The sequence below is a fragment of the Panthera pardus genome, unplaced genomic scaffold (assembly GCF_024362965.1).
Source record: "Panthera pardus isolate Hobbes unplaced genomic scaffold, ASM2436296v1 HiC_scaffold_19, whole genome shotgun sequence".
NCBI classification, from domain to species: Eukaryota; Metazoa; Chordata; class Mammalia; order Carnivora; family Felidae; genus Panthera; species Panthera pardus.
This window is the reverse complement of record NW_026526754.1, coordinates 12,552,745-12,574,327: the sequence shown is the minus strand read 5'-3', so window position 1 is coordinate 12,574,327 and position 21,583 is coordinate 12,552,745. Positions and strand designations below refer to the sequence as shown.

Below are 21,583 nucleotides of genomic sequence, written 5' to 3'. Positions count from 1 at the left end.
ACCTTCAACCTACACTCCAAGTATTAGAGAAAAAAGAGCATAGGAGATCATGAAGAAATGTTCAGAAAGGCATGTGGGGAATGTCAGGAACCTAGAAGAAGGAGGAGAATTTCCAGAAGGGGTTAACTGTGGACAGAGTTCATGGGGAATACACTCTGAGAAAATGTTACAGATTTTTTATTTTTCATTAGAGGCCAGCCCTGCCCTTGAAGAAGAAAGTAACTCCAATGGAGTGTGACAGTAGAATCCAGAGTCCAGACGTTTAGGGAGTGCGTGGGTGTGGAAGAAATAGTGGTTGACAATTCGAGATTCCGATTTTGAGAGGATGAGTGGTGAGGAGGGAGAGTGGGGGAGACAAAGCTGTGGGAAGTATGGTAGAGGAGACCCAGTATATTTATATTAAATGACATAATGCATACTCAGTGCTGGGCCCATATGTTTGTTGTAATAAGAGAATAGAGCTAGGTAACCAAGGGAATGGGGTCTGGGTGGGTGTGGTGTGTCCACCAGCTTAAGTTACCTCCTGAGAAGCAAAGAAGAGGGAATCAAGAGTATATATAGAACAGAGTCAGGGGCCTTTGGAAAGGAAAATCACCACTTCTTCCAAGAGAAGATGGATGATGGACCAAAAGAGATATATAACTAATTGTTGCTTGATATTTTATTCATCTTTTTACATTCATTTCCCATTCTCCCTCACTTTGTTTTAAGTTCCCTGGTCATAGAATTCATGCTTCACCCTTCATTCTTTCTAAAGAGACCATGTAGAAAGTGATTATGGCCAGGGACTCAGAAGCCAAATAGCCTGGGCTCAAATCCCAGCTTTACCACTGACTTCCTAGCTGTGTGACCTTAGAGAACGTGCTTTGCCTCTCTGTCCCCCAGTGTCTCCATCTGTAAAGGGTAAGAACTGCTAACTTCTCAGAGTGCTTTGAAGATGAAATTAATTTTTGTAACTCTTAGAATAGTGCTTATAAATGACAGTGGTTGCTACCTGTATTCCCAGAGCTATGCAGAATGGGTTTAAAATTTACCTGTGCTTAAGAAGCAACTGACACACGTTAGTGATAACTTAAAGGCAACTCAAAGGTGTTTGAGGTAATTCAAAGGGAATTCAAAGGGAATTCAATTCAAAGGCAATTGTTTTCCTCTCCGAGGAAATGCACAGATTGCCTTTTTATTTTTCGGGTAACAGCAATACTTTACTCAGATTTTGTAGAAGGCACAAGCTCCTCCATTTTCAAGAACATACATGTCATTCTTCTCCCCCTGACAAAAGAGCACCTTCATGTGTCTGCAGAATCCAGCAAATCATTTGGGACAAAACCCTGAGACCTTTTGATGACCTTACCCTTGCAGTCCAATTCCTTGGCGAGGAGAAAATTTATAATAGAGCTTCACCTAGTTTTCCTTCTAATTACACTGGGGAATAGTGAACACCCTTGGGGCTATGGTTTACTTTTTATGTATTTGCTAAGCTCAGCAATGACTAAGGGCAATAGCTAGTTATTCAAATTTGTCTCAAGTAGGTAACGTAATAAATTGAAAGAGAGATGCAATGAGGCATCAGCACTAAATACGCAGAGAGTGCAAAATATTCCCATAAGAAGCAACTCACCATGTCCTTCTCTGCCATTGCACAGCCCTCAAAATTGTCCACTCTGATGCAGCACCTCATATAACACTTACTTAGCTGGCTGCGATGTACTTTACTATTTCAAATCTGGGATGGTGGGTGGGAAGGTGGTGGCCTCAAATACACTTCGGTTAAATTTGTTAGAAATTATTATTACACTCAGGGAAACCTTATCCATTTTGTATCAGAACTAAAGGTCTTTTTCTATTGTGGCATCCATAAGACACAATACTTAGGATGTAAGGGAAATTCACACTGGATAAATTATGGACACAATATCAATTTAATAAGTTTCGCACATTTTTTCCTCCCGAAGTGACCCTTTTTTCAAAATGCGAAAGACAATGCAACATAGTAGCTGTGCCATTTTTCATTTCATGGCAGTCATGTGACTGGTTTTTTCATTTAACTTGTGTTCTTATGTATATTCCATCTCAGATGACACTAATGTCTCTGTTTACCTTGCGCATCATCCCATTTAGGCCACGGTTAGTCTAATGAATGTGGGGATGAACAATACAGTAGGAAGCTCTCAGTAGCAACCGGGCATTTGCCTCCCACGCCAAGGCTGGGCTGGGCTGAGATCTGAGTTGGCTGTAGGTTGGATTTGCTCCGTGGTGAAGGGCAGCACAAAACCTTCCCTTTCCAGGCTACAGAGCCCCAGTAACCCAGTGCTCACTAACATTTACCAGCTGTATGACCTTGCCAAGTTACTTAACAGACGTGGCAGGGTCAGGTTCGCTATTCACTGACCCCACTCCCTCTTCCTCCTGTGCTCACAACTAGACTGCATTTCCCAGCCAATCTTGCAGCTGTGGGATGTGAATGAGCGCGATGCGTGCCACCTATAGGACCAACTCCTATAAAAGATCTTTCGTGCACGTCTCTCCATGCTCTTTCCCCTTCTGCCCGCATGACAAATGTGGGGTTGCGGCCTTGCGGGCTACACGTTAGGGGTGGCAGAGCTATGAGACGGAAGGAGCCGGGGTCCCGATGCTCTGCTGACGGAGAGCCATCTGCTGATAGGTAACCCTGAGACTTTACGTAAGCAACAAAATAGACATCTATCATGTCCTAGATAGTACAGATCTTCATATTTGTTTGTTACAGTATCTACCATTATCTTAACTAGTAAAACTTCTCCAGGCTCCAGGTTCCTCGGCTGTGAAATGGGAAGAGTCACTGCAATGCTGCACAGGGTTTAGGGAGGACCAAACGAACTAATGAATATAAAAGCACTGGTACTGTGCTCAACATATTTGAAAGACGATGTTGTTGATGGTATTAACCACTCTCTGCCTCTTATTTTTCCTTTATAAAGTAGTTTCTAAGGATTAGAAACTAAATACATACAGATAGACAAGCATACACAATAGAGCATGGAACCTGACACCTATTTGTCACTCATTAAATAACTGCTTGTATTACTTTTATAGAAATACAAACATTTAAAGTTTAGGAATCATTGTAAAATAAAGTTTCAGTGGTCACAATTTGATATAGTGCAAAAAAATACCCTAGGTACAAAGTTAGTGGTGAGGAGACACTGAAGTGACTTTGATCCTGAAGAACCCATGAGTATATCCTGTAAAAGATCATTTTCTATTTAATTGGAAAGACAAAGCACAGAATTTCAAACAGAAAGTTCCAGAAAGCACAATGACTGGTTTTTAATCATGTATTAAAGACCAGTGCATTCAGAGAAAACTCTGAAGTGTGAAAATGCCTATCCTCATTAGGACATTCTGGAAAATTTGAGAGTTTTTCTGTCCTCTGGTCTATAGCATTTATGTTGTCGGAGAACAAGCATTAATCAGATGGGGATAAGATTGCAATCCACAAGATGAGGAGGATAAATAAAACCAATTAAATTATGGCTTTGTTGCCTTCAGGAAAGCTAGAGGGGAAATCCTCAAGGAGGCTTGCTAGGAAAGGAAGGAAGAGCCAGATCATTCTGGAGTCTGAGCATGAGTAACGGCAAATGGATGTGATTGTACACGTTTTGTATCGATAAACACACACACAAAATAAAATAAACCAAAAAAGCCAAGTACTATCTGAGTCTCAATGAACAATTCTCGTGCTTACCTCATAACAATGTACAGATCCAACGAAAACTTTTCCAATGTCCAGCAGTTCAAGATTGAAGTGAATCTTTGGCCCCATTCCTTCGCCTTTGATTCGGAGGGGCAGACGGATCTCTCGGCCTATAAAAACAAGTCAGACTTTATTACCCTGAAGGATGCTTCATTACCCCCAAACTATACATGACGTGGTGCCAATGTAAGCAATCAAGAGTTCTGTATCAAATCCCTGTGCTGGACCCAGGGAACTGCAATTTAACCAATGCTGAAGATTTTGCTTATCTTTAGGAAACACGAATACTGGTAGTTTCTTATCTTTAGAGAGCAGCTTACATTGTAATTAAGGCGGATATTTTAGCAGAAAAATTTTTTTAAATTTTAACCCAGTCTCAATGGTATTCTTGTTCCTTATTTTTAAAACAATGTAATTTTTCTAAATCAGAGAAGAGTGACCACTGATAGATGCTTCTTATAAAACGAGAGTCACCATGGGCCTCCACAGGACATCATTCTCAATGATTTTCCCTACAGTTAGGAAGATAATGGTATTAAAGGATCTGTGTCTAGGAGTCTTACCATAGAGTTTCTTTCAGTAGGGGTAATGGGATCCACTCACAATATCCACGACTGCACACCCACAGTGGACCCAGGGCGGGTGAACAGAGAGCACAACGTTTAGGGTATTGACTGGCTTTGTTTCCTTTTTTAAAATGGATATACCTTTATCTGATAATATATGATCATTATAAAAATATTATAAAGAAAGTAGAAATTCTCACATAATTCTACTACCCAAAGATAACTACTATTAGCATTTTGGTGCCTACCCTTCCATACTCAATCATGTTTAAATACTAAAGTGCTACATGGTCATATTTAAATAGTAAATACTATATTAAGTTTAATGGAAATGAAAGCATATGCTGTTATTACTTTGTAACTGCTTTTTTCACTTAACAATACATCTACAACATTTTTTAATAATTTTTTAAAAATGTTTACTGGGGCGCCTGGGTGGCGCAGTCGGTTAAGCGTCCGACTTCAGCCAGGTCACGATCTCACGGTCTGTGAGTTCGAGCCCCGCGTCAGGCTCTGGGCTGATGGCTCAGAGCCTGGAGCCTGTTTCCGATTCTGTGTCTCCCTCTCTCTCTGTCCCTCCCCCGTTCATGCTCTGTCTCTCTCTGTCCCACAAATAAAAAAAAAAAAAAAAAAAACGTTGAAAAAATAAAATGTTTATTTATTTTTGAGAGAGAAACAGACAGAGTGTGAGAGGAGCAAGGGCAGAGAGAGAAGGAGACACCGAATCCAAAGCAGGCTCCAGACTCCCGAGCTTGTCAGCAAAGAGCCTGATGCGGGGCTTGAACTCACATACCACAAGATCATGACCTGAGCTGACGTTGGAAGCTTAACCGAATGAGCCACTCAGGTGCCCCAATATCTGCAACATCTTTACATACCATCACTTGAAGATGAGTTAAATATTTTTAACCAGTCCCTCTTGTTGGATATTTAAATCGTTTCCAGGTTTTCATTCAACAAATTACAATGTAATTAATATCCTTGAACACATTATGAATAATTTGTTTAGGCACTTCAAAGATTTTCTATTGTTTCTTATCTCCTACAGCTCCTGTTGAAAAGTCAGCTTACTGTCTTACTGCTCATTTGAGGTAAATGTCTTTTCCTCTGACTGCATTAAGATTTTCTTTTGGGGGATACCTGAGTGGCTTATTTGGTTAAGCATCTGACTTCAGCCCAGGTAATGATCTCACGGTTCATGGGTTCGAGCCCTGCGTCGGGCTCTGTGCTGACAGCTCAGAGCCTGGAGCCTGCTCAGATTCTGTGTCTCCCTCTCTCTCTGCTGGAGCTCTGTCTCTGTCTTAAAAATAAATAAAAAACATTTTTAAGGGGTGCCTGGGTGGCTCAGTCGGTTGGGCGTCCGACTTCAGCTCAGGTCACGATCTCACGGTCCGTGAGCTCGAGCCCCGTGTCGGGCTCTGGGCTGATGGCTCAGAGCCTGGAGCCTGCTTCCGATTCTGTGTCTCCCTCTCTCTCGGCTCCTCCCCCGTTCATGCTCTGTCTTTCTCTGTCTCAAAAATAAATAAACGTTAAAAAAAATTAAAAAAATTTTTTTTTAAATTTTTAAAAAGATTCTCTTTTTGTTTTTGGTTTCTACCAGTTATACCATGTTCCCAGGTGACATTTTCATGTATTATTCCTAAGGTTTATAGCAATTTGTGAATCTCTGGATGAGTGCCATGCATCAGTTTTTAAATTTTCAGTCATTATGTCTTCAAATATTGCCTATGCTCCATTTTCTCATTTCTTTCCATCCACACAGATAAATTTTTACCACATTCTATTTGACTCTGATGCTCTTTTCTATATTTATCTCTATACGCCTCAGTATGGATATTTTCTTTAGATTTATTTTTCAGTTTATAAAATCTATCTCTGGCTGCATGTAACAGGCTATTCAATTCTACTGAGTTCTTAATTTGTTAATGTAACTTTTCAGTTCCAGACTTCCCATTAGATTTTTTATAGTTTCCAGGCCTCTGCTCAATCTTTTGAGAATATTAAAAAAAATGTTTAACATTAAAAAAATCTATCAAATAATTATGTTTTTTGGCTCTCTATGAAGTTTATATTGTTTATCTTGGTGTTCTATCAGACTGTGTTGTCTCCTTATATGTTTGATTATTTTTGACTGAGTGCTGGTCAGTGTACATAAAACCTGAAGTGGTCATCTGAAGCCCTGAGAAGATAGTAACTTCCTCTTGCTTCTGGCTGGTGACTAAGGAGTATTAGCATTACCCAATCTTACCACTCTCCACTAAGATTCTGTGAGAGAATTAAGCTCTGTACCAAGTCATGAGTGACTATCTTCTCAATTCTCCCAAGAAGGGCATATAGCTAGTACTATGCTAATTATAAAAGAGAAGTTAATTCCTCATATTTAATTGATGCCTTAGAACATTAGAGATTACTTCCTAGAACCTCAGCGAAGAACTGTTGTAATCAAATTGATAATTGAAAAAGCAGTCAAAGCTGAGCTTCAACCTTTGGGAGGGCTGATCCATTTCCAGTCCCCACTTCACTGGGTCCCATTATAAAGTCTGGGGAGTTATGAGGGCCCTTTCTCCTTGGGCATCCCATGAACTCCCATGTTTCTTCCCTAACTGTACTTAACTTTTCAGCTTGTCTGTAGTATCTACCAAAAAGGTGGTGTCTCTAAGGATAAAGTGGTGTCCAAAGTCTGACTGTCTTGGCTTTCCTCTTCTCTTGGATCTTGGACCTGTAATTCTCTACTGTCTTGGTAGCTCTCTTTTGACTATAAAAAGTCCTTGAAAATATTTTGCCTTGCTCTTCTAGTTGTGTTTTAGAGAGACACAGAGAGACAGAGACAGAGAATCCAAATTGCCTAGCCCACTGTTATTGGAAATAGAATTGCCAGAACGAAGGGATGCACATTTGACATTTTGATAGCTATGGGCATGTTGCCCTCCAGAATGGTTGTAGGAATTTGCACACAAACAACAGTATTTAAAGGTCTGTCTCTCCCTACCCTCCCTGATAGTGGGGATATCACACTTTTGAAAATCTTTGATAATTTGATAGGTTTTCCTTAAATGTATACCATTTACATTTCAAACTCTTTAAGCAAAAATAAAAGATTTGCTCTGTAACATTTTGAACATTGAAAAATACTTTTGATGCTCTGTTAGATATAATCTTTAGTATTATAGTGACTGTGCTTTGAACAATCAAGCCATATTTATAATTTATTATTATTATCATTATAATGCCTTATGGAAATTTATGTTCCAGCCTTTTGTTGCTACTTAGCTTCTGTATCTTTAAGGCTTTCTCTCCATGACTGTCCCTTCAAAGACAGGGGTATTTGTCTCTATGTCCCCTCTAGTGCTTGGCAACACAGTGGTCATTAGGCATGTATTACTTTGATCATAAGAAACAAGAGCAATCAGCAATATTTGGGACAAGTGATCCATTCAAAGGGTTCCCCCAATCCATCTGATCCCTGGAAAAGAGATCACTCTGAAGATCAGGTGTTTGTGTTAACAATACTGTAGAATATAAGTAAAACTTTCAGAGAACCTCATCAACTCACTCCATTATTTTAGAGTTCTAATCTACTGGCAATGATTTTTACTGCTTGGTCAAGAGAAAAGTATTTTGACAGAGATCCAACTTTCAGAACGGCAAAGAAGGAGAATTGCAAATATATTGTGGAATAAACAGCAAGACTATTTATAACTGTCAGGCTTAAAGCTTTCCCCATCTGTTACCTTGACTGCCTTCCTTAATAATAACTTTTTTTAAAAAAAGGAGATGTGTTGTAATAAAGCAGTGAGCTAATGTTTCTTTGGGAATTATTAATTACTTCAACGGAGATTGTTTTATGTGTAGCTAGCCATTTCCTTCACCTAGGATAGGAGTACAAGTGATAACCAGCAGTACTTTTGCCAGAGTTAGTCTACATTTTAAGGTCACATTACAAATGCTACTTTTCTGTAAGATTTATGAAGCAGGGATTTTTCTTGTCTTGGCAAAAGACAGCAAGAGGGACAAATGTGAAGGAACTAGTAAGCTCTAGGACAGATTCCTTGCTAGAAGACTGAAGTATTAAAATGTTTATTTTATTTTATTTTATTTTATTTATTTTATTTTATTTTATTTTTAAAGTTTTGTTAATGTTTTATTTATTTTTGAGGCAGAGAGAGACAGAGTATGAGCAAGGGAGGGACAGAAAGAGAGGGAGACACAGAATCCGAAGCAGACTCCAGGCTCCGAGCTGTCAGCACAGGAGCCCGATGCGGGCTCGAACTCATGAACCACGAGATCATGACCTGAGCCGAAGTCGGATGCTTAACCGACTGAGCCACCCAGGCGCCCCTAAAATCGTTTTTTTAATGTTCATTTACTTTTGAGAGAGAGAGAGTGCAAGCAGGGGAGGGGCAGTGAGAGAAGGGGAGACAGACTCCAAAGCAGACTCTGAGCTGTCAGCACAGAGCCTGATTCAGGGCTCAAACCCATGAACTGCAAGATCATGACCTGAGACAAAATCAGACGCTTAACCGACTGAGCAACTCAGTTGCCCCCCAATTTTTTTTTAAACAGGGCAATTTCCAGATGACACAATACTCTATATGGAAAACCCAAAAGATTCCACCAAAAAACTGCTAGAACTGATTCATGAATTCAGGAAAGTCACAGGATATAAAATCAATGCACAGAAATCGGTTGCATTCCTATACACCAACAATGAAGCAACAGAAAGAGAAATCAAGGAATAGATCCCATTTACAATTGCACCAAACAACATAAAATACCCAGGAATAAATCTAACCAAAGAGGTGAAAAATCTATACACTGAAAACTGTAGAAAGCTTATGAAAGAAATTGAAGAAGACACAAAAAAGTGGAAAAATATTCCATGCACCCGGATAGGAAAAACGAATATTGTTAAAACGTCAATACTACCCAAAGCAATCTACATATTCAATGCAATCCCATCCAAATAACACCAGCATCCTTCACAGAGCTAGAACAAATAATCCTAAAATTTGTATGGAACCAGAAAAGACCCCGAATAGCCAAAGTGATCTTGAAACAGAAAACCAAAGCAGGAGGCATCACAATCCCAGACTTCAAGCTATACTACAAAGCTGTAATTATCAAGACAGTATGGTACTGGCACAAGAACACTCAAATCAATGGAACAGAATAGAGAAATGGACCCAGAAATGGACCCACAAATGTATGGCCAACTAATCTTTGACAAAGCGGGAAAGAATATCCAATGGAATAAAGATAGTCTCTTCAGCAAGTGGTGCTGGGAAAACTGGACAGCGACATGCAGAAGAATGAACCTGGACCACTTTCTTACACCATACACAAAAATAAACTCAAGATGGATGAAAGACCTCAATGTAAGACAGGAAGCCATCAAAATCCTCGAGGAGAAAGCAGGCAAAAACCTCTCTGATGTTGGCTGCAGCAACTTCTTACTCAACACATCTCCAGAGGCAAGGGAAACAAAAGCAAAAATGAACTATTGGGACCTCATCAAAATAAAAAGCTTCTGCACAGTGAAGGAAACAATCAGCAAAACTAAAAGGCAACTGACAGAATGGGAGAAGATATTTGCAAAAGACATATCAGATAAAGGGTTAGTATCCAACATCTATAAAGAACTTATCAAACTCAACATCCAAAAAAACAAATAATCCAGTGAAGAAATGGCCAAAAGACATGAATAGACACTTCTGGAAAGAAGACATCCAGATGGCCAACTGACACGTGAAAAAATGCTCAACATCACTCATCATCAAGGAAATACAAATCAAAACCACAATGAGATACCACCTCACACCTGTCAGAATGGCTAACGTTAACAACTCAGGCAACAACAGATGTTGGCAAGGATGCGGAGAAAGAGGATCTCTCTTGCACTACTGGTGGGAGTGCAAACTGCTGCAGCCACTCTGGAAAACAGTATGAAGGTTCCTCAAAAAACTAAAAATAGAACTACCCTGTGACCCAGCAATTGCACTACTAGGTATTTATCCAAGGGATACAGGTGTGCTGTTTCAAAGGGACACATGCACCCCAATGTTTATAGCAGGACTATCAACAATAGCCAAAGTATGGGAAGAGCCCAAATGTCCATCAATGGATGGATGGATAAAGAAGATGTGGTATATATACACAATAGAGTATTATCTGGCAATCAAAAAGAATGAAATCTTGCCATTTGCAACTACATGGATGGAACTAGAGGGTACTATGCTAGGCAAAATTAGAGAAAGACAAATATCATATGAGGACTTTAAGACACAGAACAGATGAACATAAGGGAAGGGAAGCAAAAATAAAATAACAGGGGGTGGGGACAAAACATAAGAGACTCTTAAACATGGAGAACAAACAGAGGGTTACTAGAGGGGATGTGGGAGGGGGGATGGGCTAAATGGGTAAGAGGCATTAAGAAATCTATTCCTGAAATCATTGTTGCACTATATGCTAACTAATTTGGATGTAAGTTAAAAAATAAAATTAAAAATAAAATTAAATACATACATACATACATACATATGTAAAACAGGGGAGTTTCCTATCTCTGATTACAGCGACCTGATTTCACACAAGAAGCAGGGAAATGCACTACAGAACCCGCTCTAATAGCCTTGAAGGCCTGAATGCAACAGGATCACATTGCATTTAGATGTGATCCAGAAAATATAACCAGGGGCTTGCAAAAACTTGCCATCTATCTTAGACGTCCAATATTATACTTGAACTCCATTCCTGTGCAGTAAGGCAAGAAAAAAGAGGAGGAAAAGTATAAATAGAACAAACTGTCATTATTCACGTATTTTAGGACTATCCACCTGGAAAATCCTAAAGACTCTGTGAATAATTTTTTAATTAGTAAGATACAGTAATATTGATGGTTACCAAATCAATATTCAAAAGTAAAGTGCATTTCTCCATATAGCAACAACCAGAAAAATTAATTTCCAAGACACTATTTACAATAGCAACAAAAATATAAAGTACCTAGAAATAAATGTAACAATATATATTTAAGATCTTCAAGGGGCAAATCATAAAAGTTTATTGAAAGATATTAACAAAGATCTAATTAAATGGAGAAGTAGGTTATGTCCTTGAGAAGGAAGACTCAATATCATAAAATTGTCAATTTTCTTCCAACTGATCTTTAATTTCAACACTCTGCTAAGCAAAATGCCATCGGGTAGAATGTACAGATTGATTATACAATTTAAATGTAAAATCAAGGGGCCAATAGCAACCAAGACATTCTTTAAAAGAATAAATAGGGCTAATTTGCTCTTTGATATATTAAGGTCTATTATAAAGCTATTATAATTAAGTTAATGTGGTATTGGGGCAGAAGGTACAAAATGATTAAGGAAACAACAAAAAACTCAGAATAAATGTACACATATATGTGAATTTATGACAGAAGGGAAGATGGACTGGAATGCACAGAGCCAAAACAGATGGACATCCACATGGCACCTGTGGTAGATTGAATAATGGCCCTCAAAGGTGGTCCCATGTCCTAATTCCTGTAAATATCACCTTATATAGTAAAAGAGTGAATATTACCTTATATGGCAAAGTAAGTGAGTGATTAAGAATTCTGAGATGGGGAGATGATCCTAGATGATCTTTATTATTGTAGCTTAAAAACTGTAGAAATAAGGTAGTGGTAGCCTTCCAATTTTGTTCTTTTCCAGAGTTATTTTGGCTATTCTAGGTTCTTTGCATTTCCATATGAATTTTAGAATCAGCCCGTCAATTTCTATACACCCACATGCACGCATGTGCGTGCGCACACACACACACACACACACACACACACACACACGCAAGCAACTAGAATTTCTATTTGGATTGCATTGAGTCTATCAACAAACTTGAGGAAGAAATGACATCTTACTAATATTAATTATCCACTTGTTAACAAGGTATAGTTTTCCCTTTATTTGGGTCTTTAATTTCTCCCAGCAATGTTTTATAGTTTTCAATGTACAGGTCTTACACATCTCTTGTCAAATTTATCTCTAAGTATTTAGGATTTCTTAATGCTATTTTAAGTGACAGTGTTTTTTTAAATTTCAATTTCCCATTGTTCACTGTATAGAAATACAACTGATTCTCTCTATATAGATCTTGTATCCTGCAACCCTACTACACACTTACTTTTCAGCCTTCATTTAAAACAGATATTCTCTAACACAATCTCCACAGATTTTGATTCAATAAAACATAGATGAAGCCCAAGAATCTACATTTTTAATGATCAGCCAGAGTAATTCTATGCAGATTCTCTAGGGATGTTACCCAAAGAAACATGAACCTTGTTTCAACAAGGTTGAATATTAAGTATGCTAATAGGTTTCAACATATGAATTTTGGGAGAACACAAATATTCAGTCCACAGCACATGCTAAAGATGGGCTCACAATGCAAACATTTCAAACCATCTCAAGAAACAATCCAGTAGGAGGAAAGTCAGTGTTTACCACAAACATGCAAATTAGTACGCCAAGAGTTTGAGATAATAGAAAACTCTTAAAGGAACTCTAACCTCTCATCTTAAAATCTCTCAAGAAGTAAACACAGAAATAGAAACCAAGTTTATGAAATTAAAAACGGAGTAGATGAATACCAAAGAGTAGAAGTAGCTAAACAACTAATCAACTGAGAGAAAGATCTTAGAAAAATACCCAGAATATGTCAAAGAGAAACAAAGAAATAAAAAATGTAAAGAAGTCAGAAGGTATGGTGAGTCCATGGGAAAGACATATATCTAAAAAAAATTCCAGAGGGAGAAAACTGAGATATTGAGATGAAAACAACACTGAAGAGATAAGTGCTAAGGAATTCCAGAACTGATGAGAGATTCTTAGACTGAAGATGCAGGTTTAGTACCCAAGTAGGCTAAACAAAGGCAAATTCACCACAGGGAAGCTGTAGAAAACCAAAGGATGGAGTAATTCTTCTGTCAATCTGATACAAAAGATAGGCAACTGAAAGAAAGGACAGTTAAGCTGCAGGAGATTTCCCACAGTAACCATATGGTCCCTTGTCCATATTTGGAGGAAGCAAGCAGCCTCATGGAGAGACCATGGATGAGGGTTCCAGCAGACAGAACCTGGCGAGGTCCCTGTCAAGAGCTAGGATTAACTGCCAGACATGTAGGTGGAAGAGCTATAAAATGATACCAGCTTTCACCTTCAGGCCTGTCCAGCTGTCTCCAGGGAGAGCAAAGTGGAGATGTCCTTGCTGAATCGGGACCAGTCTGCAGATCTGTGAGCAGAATAAATGGCTGCCAGTTGTTTTAAGCCACTAAACCTTTAGGGTGGTTTGTTATGCACAAAAGATAAAATGGACAAAGTGGCTTACGTAATTAGGGTTTTTACTTGCTCACATATCCGGGACATTGGGAAATGTGGATTTGGGGGAAGGGAGGGTTTAGGGGTTGAAGGCATGCTGCTGCTCTTGATGATGATGATAACTGGTAAGGAAGAAAAGGATTAATATTGACTCAATAGCTACATTCTCTTCAAGTTCCAGAACCATACAGTGGTACTTATTGTAGCTTTTAAATATGTTTTAACACGTGGTGGGGTTAGTCCTCTCATATTATTCTTGTTTTTCTGAACTTTCTAAGCAGTTCTAGTTCATTTATTTCCTCCATAAGAACTTTGGAATAAACCTAATTAAAAAAAAAACCTTGATATTACCACTGAGATCACGTTATTTACCAGGAGAACTGACCAATTTATAATGTTGATATTCCTGACCAAAACTATCAACATACCTTTCCATTTGTTTGAGTTTTCCTAAATCTGGGTATGGATACATATATATTTTCCCTATATTCTGTATGTTTGAAATATTTGATAATTGAACATACAACTTAAAGTAAATAAGGTAGTTGATCAAGAAAATAATTTCTCATTCATAGGACTAAGAAACCCTATATTATTATGAGGTTGCAGTCTGATGAGTTTTGAAGAAGAAAACCTACAAATATGTAGAGCATTATTTATTATTCTGAAAACTCAAAAATGTTTTCAGTGATTGGGGTGATTTAGCTTTCTCTCTCCTAAGTGTCCATTCTATAGTTCAGCTGAGATAAAGGTCAAAAGCTCTAAATTGTGCTAAAAATTCAGATGTTTCTTTCTTATGATGGGCAGAAGGAAAATGGACACAGTAGTTACATTTTAATTGGGTCCTTAACGGAAGTAGGTACATCTGGCATCGTTTCCATCATGCTGCTTTTTCACATCTGACTCTGAAGCACCCACTAACGATGTTATCTAGCAATATATTTCACAGTTTAAATCAGAAAGTGTTGCTTACTTTGAAGCTCCCATATGGTGATCCAAACCAAATATGTGTGGTTTCCCGTTGAGTTTTTTTTTTTTTTTAAAGGTCATCTCTTCATGATTAGATTAGGATTTTCCACATTACATTGGAAAGTCAAGATAGATAAAAAGTCAGTTTCAAGCCACAGATCAGACCATCAGCAAGTCTTTATCAATATCTAACATCCAGTTTAACTACTTCTAAGAAAATCTGAAAATTTAAGTGAAGAAAAACATTTCAGTTTCAGATGAACTGAAAAGATTTCAGTAATGTTGTATTTCCTATATTCAGATTTAAGCAGGTCACTCACTCCCTTGCTTAGGGCCCTTCTGTGATTTCCCACAGCAGCCAGGAGGAATTCCAAGGTTCTTAGTCTGGCAGTCAAGAGCAGCTGTCCCTGAGCTAACTACTCCTTCAGCATCCAACTCCATTTCCTGCCCCTTCTCTCCTCCCAGTCTCTCTGTCTTTTTGGCAGACACATGCCAAGAATTTGCAATTCTTTGCCATTTCATCCTCTTGCCATGTATTTTCACAAAGTGTTTCCCTCCCTGACATGCCCAGCACCTCCCCCCACCCACACACATCCTTTTTTTATTTGACTAACAAATACTCCAGAAGGGTCACTTTCCCTGAGGAGCCTTCCCTAGAAACCGAGACTGAGCTGTGTGTGCCCTGTACCCTCATCTATTAATGCATTCATTCACTGGATAGCATTGCAATATAATTGCTGGTTACTTTCCTCCACTCATTTCTAATGCTTTCTGAGGGCAGGAGCTCTGGTTTTGTACATCTTTGTACTCATGGTGCCTAGATATAAAAGCTTTCAAAAGAAAAAAAAAGTTGCAGGTGGAGATGTGGGTTAAATTTCATGCATCTCAAGAGGCCTCCTCAAGACAAATGACACTGGCCTTCCCTGCTACTTCCTGTTTCTGAACATATATTTACAGGATGGAATAGTACACAACAATGAAAACAAAATAGGACTGGGGCTATGAGCAACAACATGGATGAGACAGACATGCAGATTGATGCCAATTACGTACGTTTCAAAAACAGACAGTACCAACTTGCATTGTTTATGCGCACACACATTGGGGTAAAAACTACAAATGAAGGCAATGAAATAATGACCATGAAGGATAGAATGGTGACGATCTCAGGGGGAGGTTGGGGTGAGGGAAGTGTGCCTGGGAAGGGACACACAGGGGGCTTCTCAGGACTGGAAATATTATCTTAGTAGCATGTATGTGATATTTGTCTTATAATATATATGCATGTGTATTAGTTCCCTGTTGCTGCTAAAACAGGTCATCACAAACTAAATGCCTTAGTGCACAGGTTTATTATCTTAAAAATTATAGAGGTCAGAAGTCTAAGATGCAAGATGGGTTTCAATGGACTAAAATCAAGGTGTTGGCAGAGCTGAATTTCCTTCTGGAGACTCTGGGGAGAAATCTATTTTCTTGCCTTTTCCAGCTTCTAGAGGCTGTCCACATCTCTTGGCCATTTATCTTCAAAGCCAGAAACGGCTGGTTGAGTCATTCTCTTATCACATCACTCTGACACTGAGACTGATACTTTTGCCTCCCTCTTTGAAGTTAAAGGACACTTATGATTATCTACTGAGCCACTCGCATAATCCAGGTTAATCTCCCTATGTTAAGGTCAGCTCATTGGTAACTGAAACTCCATTTTCCGCCCTAATTTCCCTTTGTCAGGCAATGTAACACAACCACAGTAACATATTCACAGGTTTGGAGATGGACATCTTTGGGAGGCTGTTGCTCTGCCTACGACAGTATATTTTATGCACATTTGTGAATGTATGTCTTGTTTCTTTTTAAAAAAAAATTTTTAATGTTTATTTATTTCTGAGACAGAGGGTGAGCGGGGGAGGGGCAGAGAGAGAGGGAGACACAGAATCAGAAGCAGGCTCCAGGCTCTGAGCTGTCAGCACAGAGCCCGATGCAGGGCTTGAACTCACAGACCAGGAGATCATGACCTGAGCCAAAGTCGGATGCTCAACGGACTGAGCCACCCAGGCGCCCCTGTATGTCTTGTTTCTTAGTGACAAAAGGTTAAAAATTAAATGATAGTATGTAAATACTAAGGATTCCTATGGGACCATGAAAAAGAATGACACTTTTTATTTAGTGTTCATGGAATAATCTGCAAGAAATACTTAATAAGCAGTGTCAAAACCATTGTGTATAGTATGCTATAATTTATGTAAAAAGGCATGAAGGGGAAGCATATCCATACGTATTTTCTTCTATAGGCTCAAAGTATTTTTTAAATGCAAAAGCAAAGCAAAATGAAACAAGGGAAGGGGCTTTTCTATCTGCCTAAAAAGCATTTTTTAGTGACCTAAAACCAGGAAGTTTTACCAATTCTTTGAAGATAATACTAAGGAATCATCACCAGCCCTTGAAAAGACACAGTGAATTACATGGAATTTACAAGGAAGATAATATGGAATTACAAGGTAAACAAAACCCTTCTCTGGCAATCATGTCTTTTAATAAACCACTATCAGAATAAAGAAGAATGTCATGCAGATGGAAAATTATACTATTCAGTTGATCCAGGATGTGAATTCTGTGGCAGAATTCACAACTGCAAACAAAACAATAGACGAACACAGCTAGTTATGTAATGTTTGGGAACCTCCTGGAGAGCAGCCAACCCCCTGGAACGTGGCCAAGCACGACATCCCGCTAGTCATAGATGGGAGGGAGGATCTACCACCTGTGGCATGGGGGCCACTGGAGCATTTCCAGCCTCTGTCTGAACACTGATGTACCAGCATTTCCTCCAGACCCATTTAGAAGTCTGGGGTAAATGATGCTGCTATGAAGTGTAGAAATGGATTTATGTCGATCCTGAAGCCCCTGGTCCATTCTGCATCCATTCTGGGGCAATCTTGAGAATCCTGCATTCATGAGCAAGGCAACGACCAGATCAAACCAGGATTCATTCACTCATTCATTTTTTTCATTTATTTGCTCATTTATGGAATCAATATTTATCGAGTGACTTTATCTTCCTGGTGCTAACAGCATAATAGAGTGTCATTTCAATATATAAATTTTTTAAACAAGCATGTAAGTGAAAACAAACAAAACAAATCATGATCATACAAGTCAAAGTGATGGTTACTTCCAGGGAGAATGGGGGAAAACGTCATCAGGAAGGGACATATATAACTGGGGGGAGGGGGAGGGCAGCACAATCTTGGCTTAGGCAGCCCATCCTTCTATACTGTTCTTAGACTGCTTGCCCTCTTTATATACAGAGAAAAGTGGCTGTGTAGACATGCACTGACAACATGCTAGGCAGAGCAGAACAGTGGGATTTTTGCCTTGAAGTTGCTAGCGATTGTGCATTCTTATTACTCTCTCTCTCTAGACATTTAATATTTTGTTATTAAAATAACCGCCACAGCTGTAAATCCTAGGAGACCTAAACATTAAACAGCAGAAGTAAATAGCACTAATTACCCTGAAAATTAAACCCACTTTCTCATTCTTATATACAAATGAACAACCACAGATCAGAAGGCACTGGAAGGAACTCTGTGACTGCCTGACACTTGCTACCTTGGAATTTTCTGACAAATAAATACTTCTCTTCACATCCTTATTTAAGAGCATTGAATGGCATTTAATGTCATTCACTGCTCATGTTTGATTAAAATCTGGTTCTTTGACAACAGATGATCAATCCTATACGTCTAACATTAGACTGTTAAGATCTCCAGAAGAATAAAATGAAATATGACAGAGGAAAATATGTAAAAAATAATACAATTTTCCAGAGCTGAAGTAACACATGAGTAATCAGACTCAAATGGCCCATAGAAAGCTGAGAAGGATGAGTTAGAAACCTCACCCTTGGATATGGCTTCATGACATTTCAGACCTCAAGTACAAAAAGAAAACCCTAGAAAATATTGAGAGAGAAATAACAGGCCACCTAGCAAGGAATGAGAACTAGGTGACTTCAGACTTCCGGACCTTTACCATAAAGTTGGCACAATGTCTTCAACATTCTGAAGACAAAAAATTTTAACCTAGAAGTGTCAGCTAAACTATCAGGTGAGTATGGAGGCAGAATGAGAAATTACCAGGTATGCAGGGATCAAAGTTTCCCTTCTATATACCCTTTCTGTGGAAGCTACTTGAGCAAAGTGAAAGTAAAAAGATACAATGGAACACACATGGAAATTTAAAAAATTCCCTGGTAATAACTATGCAGGAGGTGGCTGATCTGACTTGGAATGAGAAGCTTGTGGGCTCTGAGAAAAATGTCTTCAAGGAAAAGAAGAGCATGTATTCTAAAATTAGATAGGATGGAAGAAATGAAGAATGAGAAACATCGGCGGGGGGCGGGGGGGGTTCGGCAAAAGCTGCACAAAAGAGTCAATTCGATGATGAAGTAAGCTAACGTGAGGCATAATTGTGAGACCTCGTGGACGGTGAAGAGAGGGAAACTAATTGCTACACACCTTAGGGGAATTCTTTGCTGATTAACATTCACCAATAGAGGTCAGAACATCCAACCATCAGAGGATTAAAAAAGTTTAATCCCAGAACTTGGCCCTTCAGTGTACAGAATTTATGTAGACGAACTAGAGGATTTAAATATGGTTACCAATCATTTTAATACAAAAGTAGAACAACTCATAGAATTTGAGAGGGTGGGGCACCTGGGTGGCTCAGTTGGTTGAGGGACCGACTTCGGCCCAGGTCACGATCTCATGGTTTGTGAGTTCGAGCCCTGCGTCGGGCTCTGTGCTGACAACTAAGAGCCTGGAGCCTGCTTCGGATTCTGTGTCTCCTTCTCTCTCTGCTCCTCCCCCACTCATGCTCTGTCTCTCTCTATCTCAGAAATAAATAAATATTTTAAAAAATTAACAAGAAAATTTGAGAGGATGGAATGGTGGTGAGCAGGTCAGGGGTCCCAACACCTGTACGTGTCAAAGAGAGACCGTAGAATTGATGGAACAAAAAATACAGTTTTAAGTATATTATTTAAAGCTACAAATAAAACTCGAAAAATAAAATAAAAATAATTGGGTTGCCAGGGGCTGAGGTGGAGGAATGGGATGGCCTGTGACGTGGCAGGAAGGAACTTCGTGGTGTGATGGAAATATTCTGTACCTTTATTATGGTGGCAGTTATTCTATTGGGGTTTGTCAAGGCTTGCCGAACTGTACACCAAAAACCGGTGAAATACACTGCATGTAAATTATTATTTTTTAAAAGGAATACGCTTTAAAAAAAAAAGGTATATTCATTTATTTTGAGAGACAGAGAGAGAGAGAGCAGGGGAGGGGCAGAGAGAGGGAGAGAGAGAATCCCAAGTAGGCTCCATGTTGTCAGCGCAGAAACAAATGTAGGACTTGAACCCACGAACTGTGAGATCATGATCTGAGCCAAAATCAAAAGCTGGACACTTAACGGCCTGAGCCACCCAGGCGCCCCAACTGTATGTATATTATAACTCAGTAAGGCGAGCAAGGGAACAATAAGATCATAAGGGAACTAAATCCTTATCTTTCAGAGCAGGAGTCTCAAGAGGTAATAAACAAAACAGCAACATAAGCATAGAATTAGTAAGGAAAATTACCACCACAAGAAACAGCCAAAAGCGCTTCATCTTGAAAGTAACACTGGAGACTACTCTTTAGCTTTATCATCTTATTATCTACCTGTTTTACTTATTTATTGGCATCAGTATTTTAAAAGAGAATTCTGAGGCATTTTTAAAATATAGAACACCTTCCAGAGTAGTACGAAGAGCCTCCATACATCCTTTACCCAATAATCTCCTCGAAAGCAAAGGATCCAGTCATCCAGATGTCATGTCTCTTGAGTCTCACTCAATCTGGAACAGTTCAGTCTTTTCTTGACTTGCATGAGCTTGATATTTTTGAAGATTACAAGCTGTTAATTTTGGTTTTTTCTTCAATTTGGGTTAATCTAACGTTTCCCCATAATTAGACCGTGTTAGATATTTTGACCCTAATATCAGTGAAGAGATGTTTGTTTTCATTGTATCCTAGTGAGCAGTCTGTGAGGTTGATTTGCTGGATGACTACTGTTAGTATTAACTAAGATAACACCTCCCAGTTTTCTTCATTGTAAAGTTAGATTTCTCCCCTTTATAATTAATAAGCATTCTGAGGTAGGATATTTTGAGACTACATAAAATCCTGTTCTATACCCTGCTTTCACCCATTATTTTAAGATCCATTAAATCTTCAGAATGCTTTTTACCTGAATTCATTATTACCCGAAGTGCTAAATGGTCAATTTTTATTTAGTGGATTCAGAGATTCCTATTTAATCAATGTGTTGTAATCTATTAGCTATCATTATTTATTTTGATTCTTAACTTGTTTCAAATTTGGTCAGTGGAAGTCCCTTTGCTGGCTTCTGTATCACTTTGACATAACCCTGTCATTCTTTGAGCATTTCCTTAGTTTCCAGCAGGAAAGGAATGTTCCCAGCTCATCTTCTTTCTCTGCCTCAGTCCTGATAAAAGGCCCTCATGGCAGAGGGCAGGATTCAGAAACCAAACTTTGGGTACTCAGTGTGCTCACTGCAATTAGGGTCTTAAAGCTGCCAGGATCTCTTAATAGACACAGTTAGGAAAGATGCAGCTCTATGTACATAAACGTATACACACATTTATACATCTATTTATTTCTGCCTCTGTGCATATCAACAACCATGAGTTCATAGGGAAGGAACTCCAATTCCATTCCAATACCAAAGCCTCATCTTAGCCTTTCTCCTTACCACATATACATATCTGTCTATCTGCCTCCTCCAAGAGTGAAAAATACTGGCTTTTGTTATTCTCAATATATTTACTTTTGTGTTTAATTCCTCTACCTGTATCCAATCTTCTGAAGCTGTCAGGT

At 38.8% G+C, this 21,583-nt stretch overlaps 1 protein-coding gene across 12 annotated transcripts in view; it reads right to left on the bottom strand.

Moving 5' to 3' along the window:
- The window catches only part of HYDIN (HYDIN axonemal central pair apparatus protein), a 433,704-nt gene that overhangs the window by 227,885 nt on the left and 184,236 nt on the right, over positions 1-21,583 (bottom strand). For all 12 annotated transcript variants that reach the window (XR_008423557.1, XR_008423558.1, XR_008423559.1 and 9 more), the window contains one exon: positions 3,725-3,843. Coding sequence is in view for 9 of the 12 variants with exons in the window: in XM_053906649.1 (XP_053762624.1) it covers positions 3,725-3,843 (119 nt within the window). In the remaining 3 variants the exon portion in view is untranslated. The remainder of the gene's footprint in view (positions 1-3,724; positions 3,844-21,583) is intronic.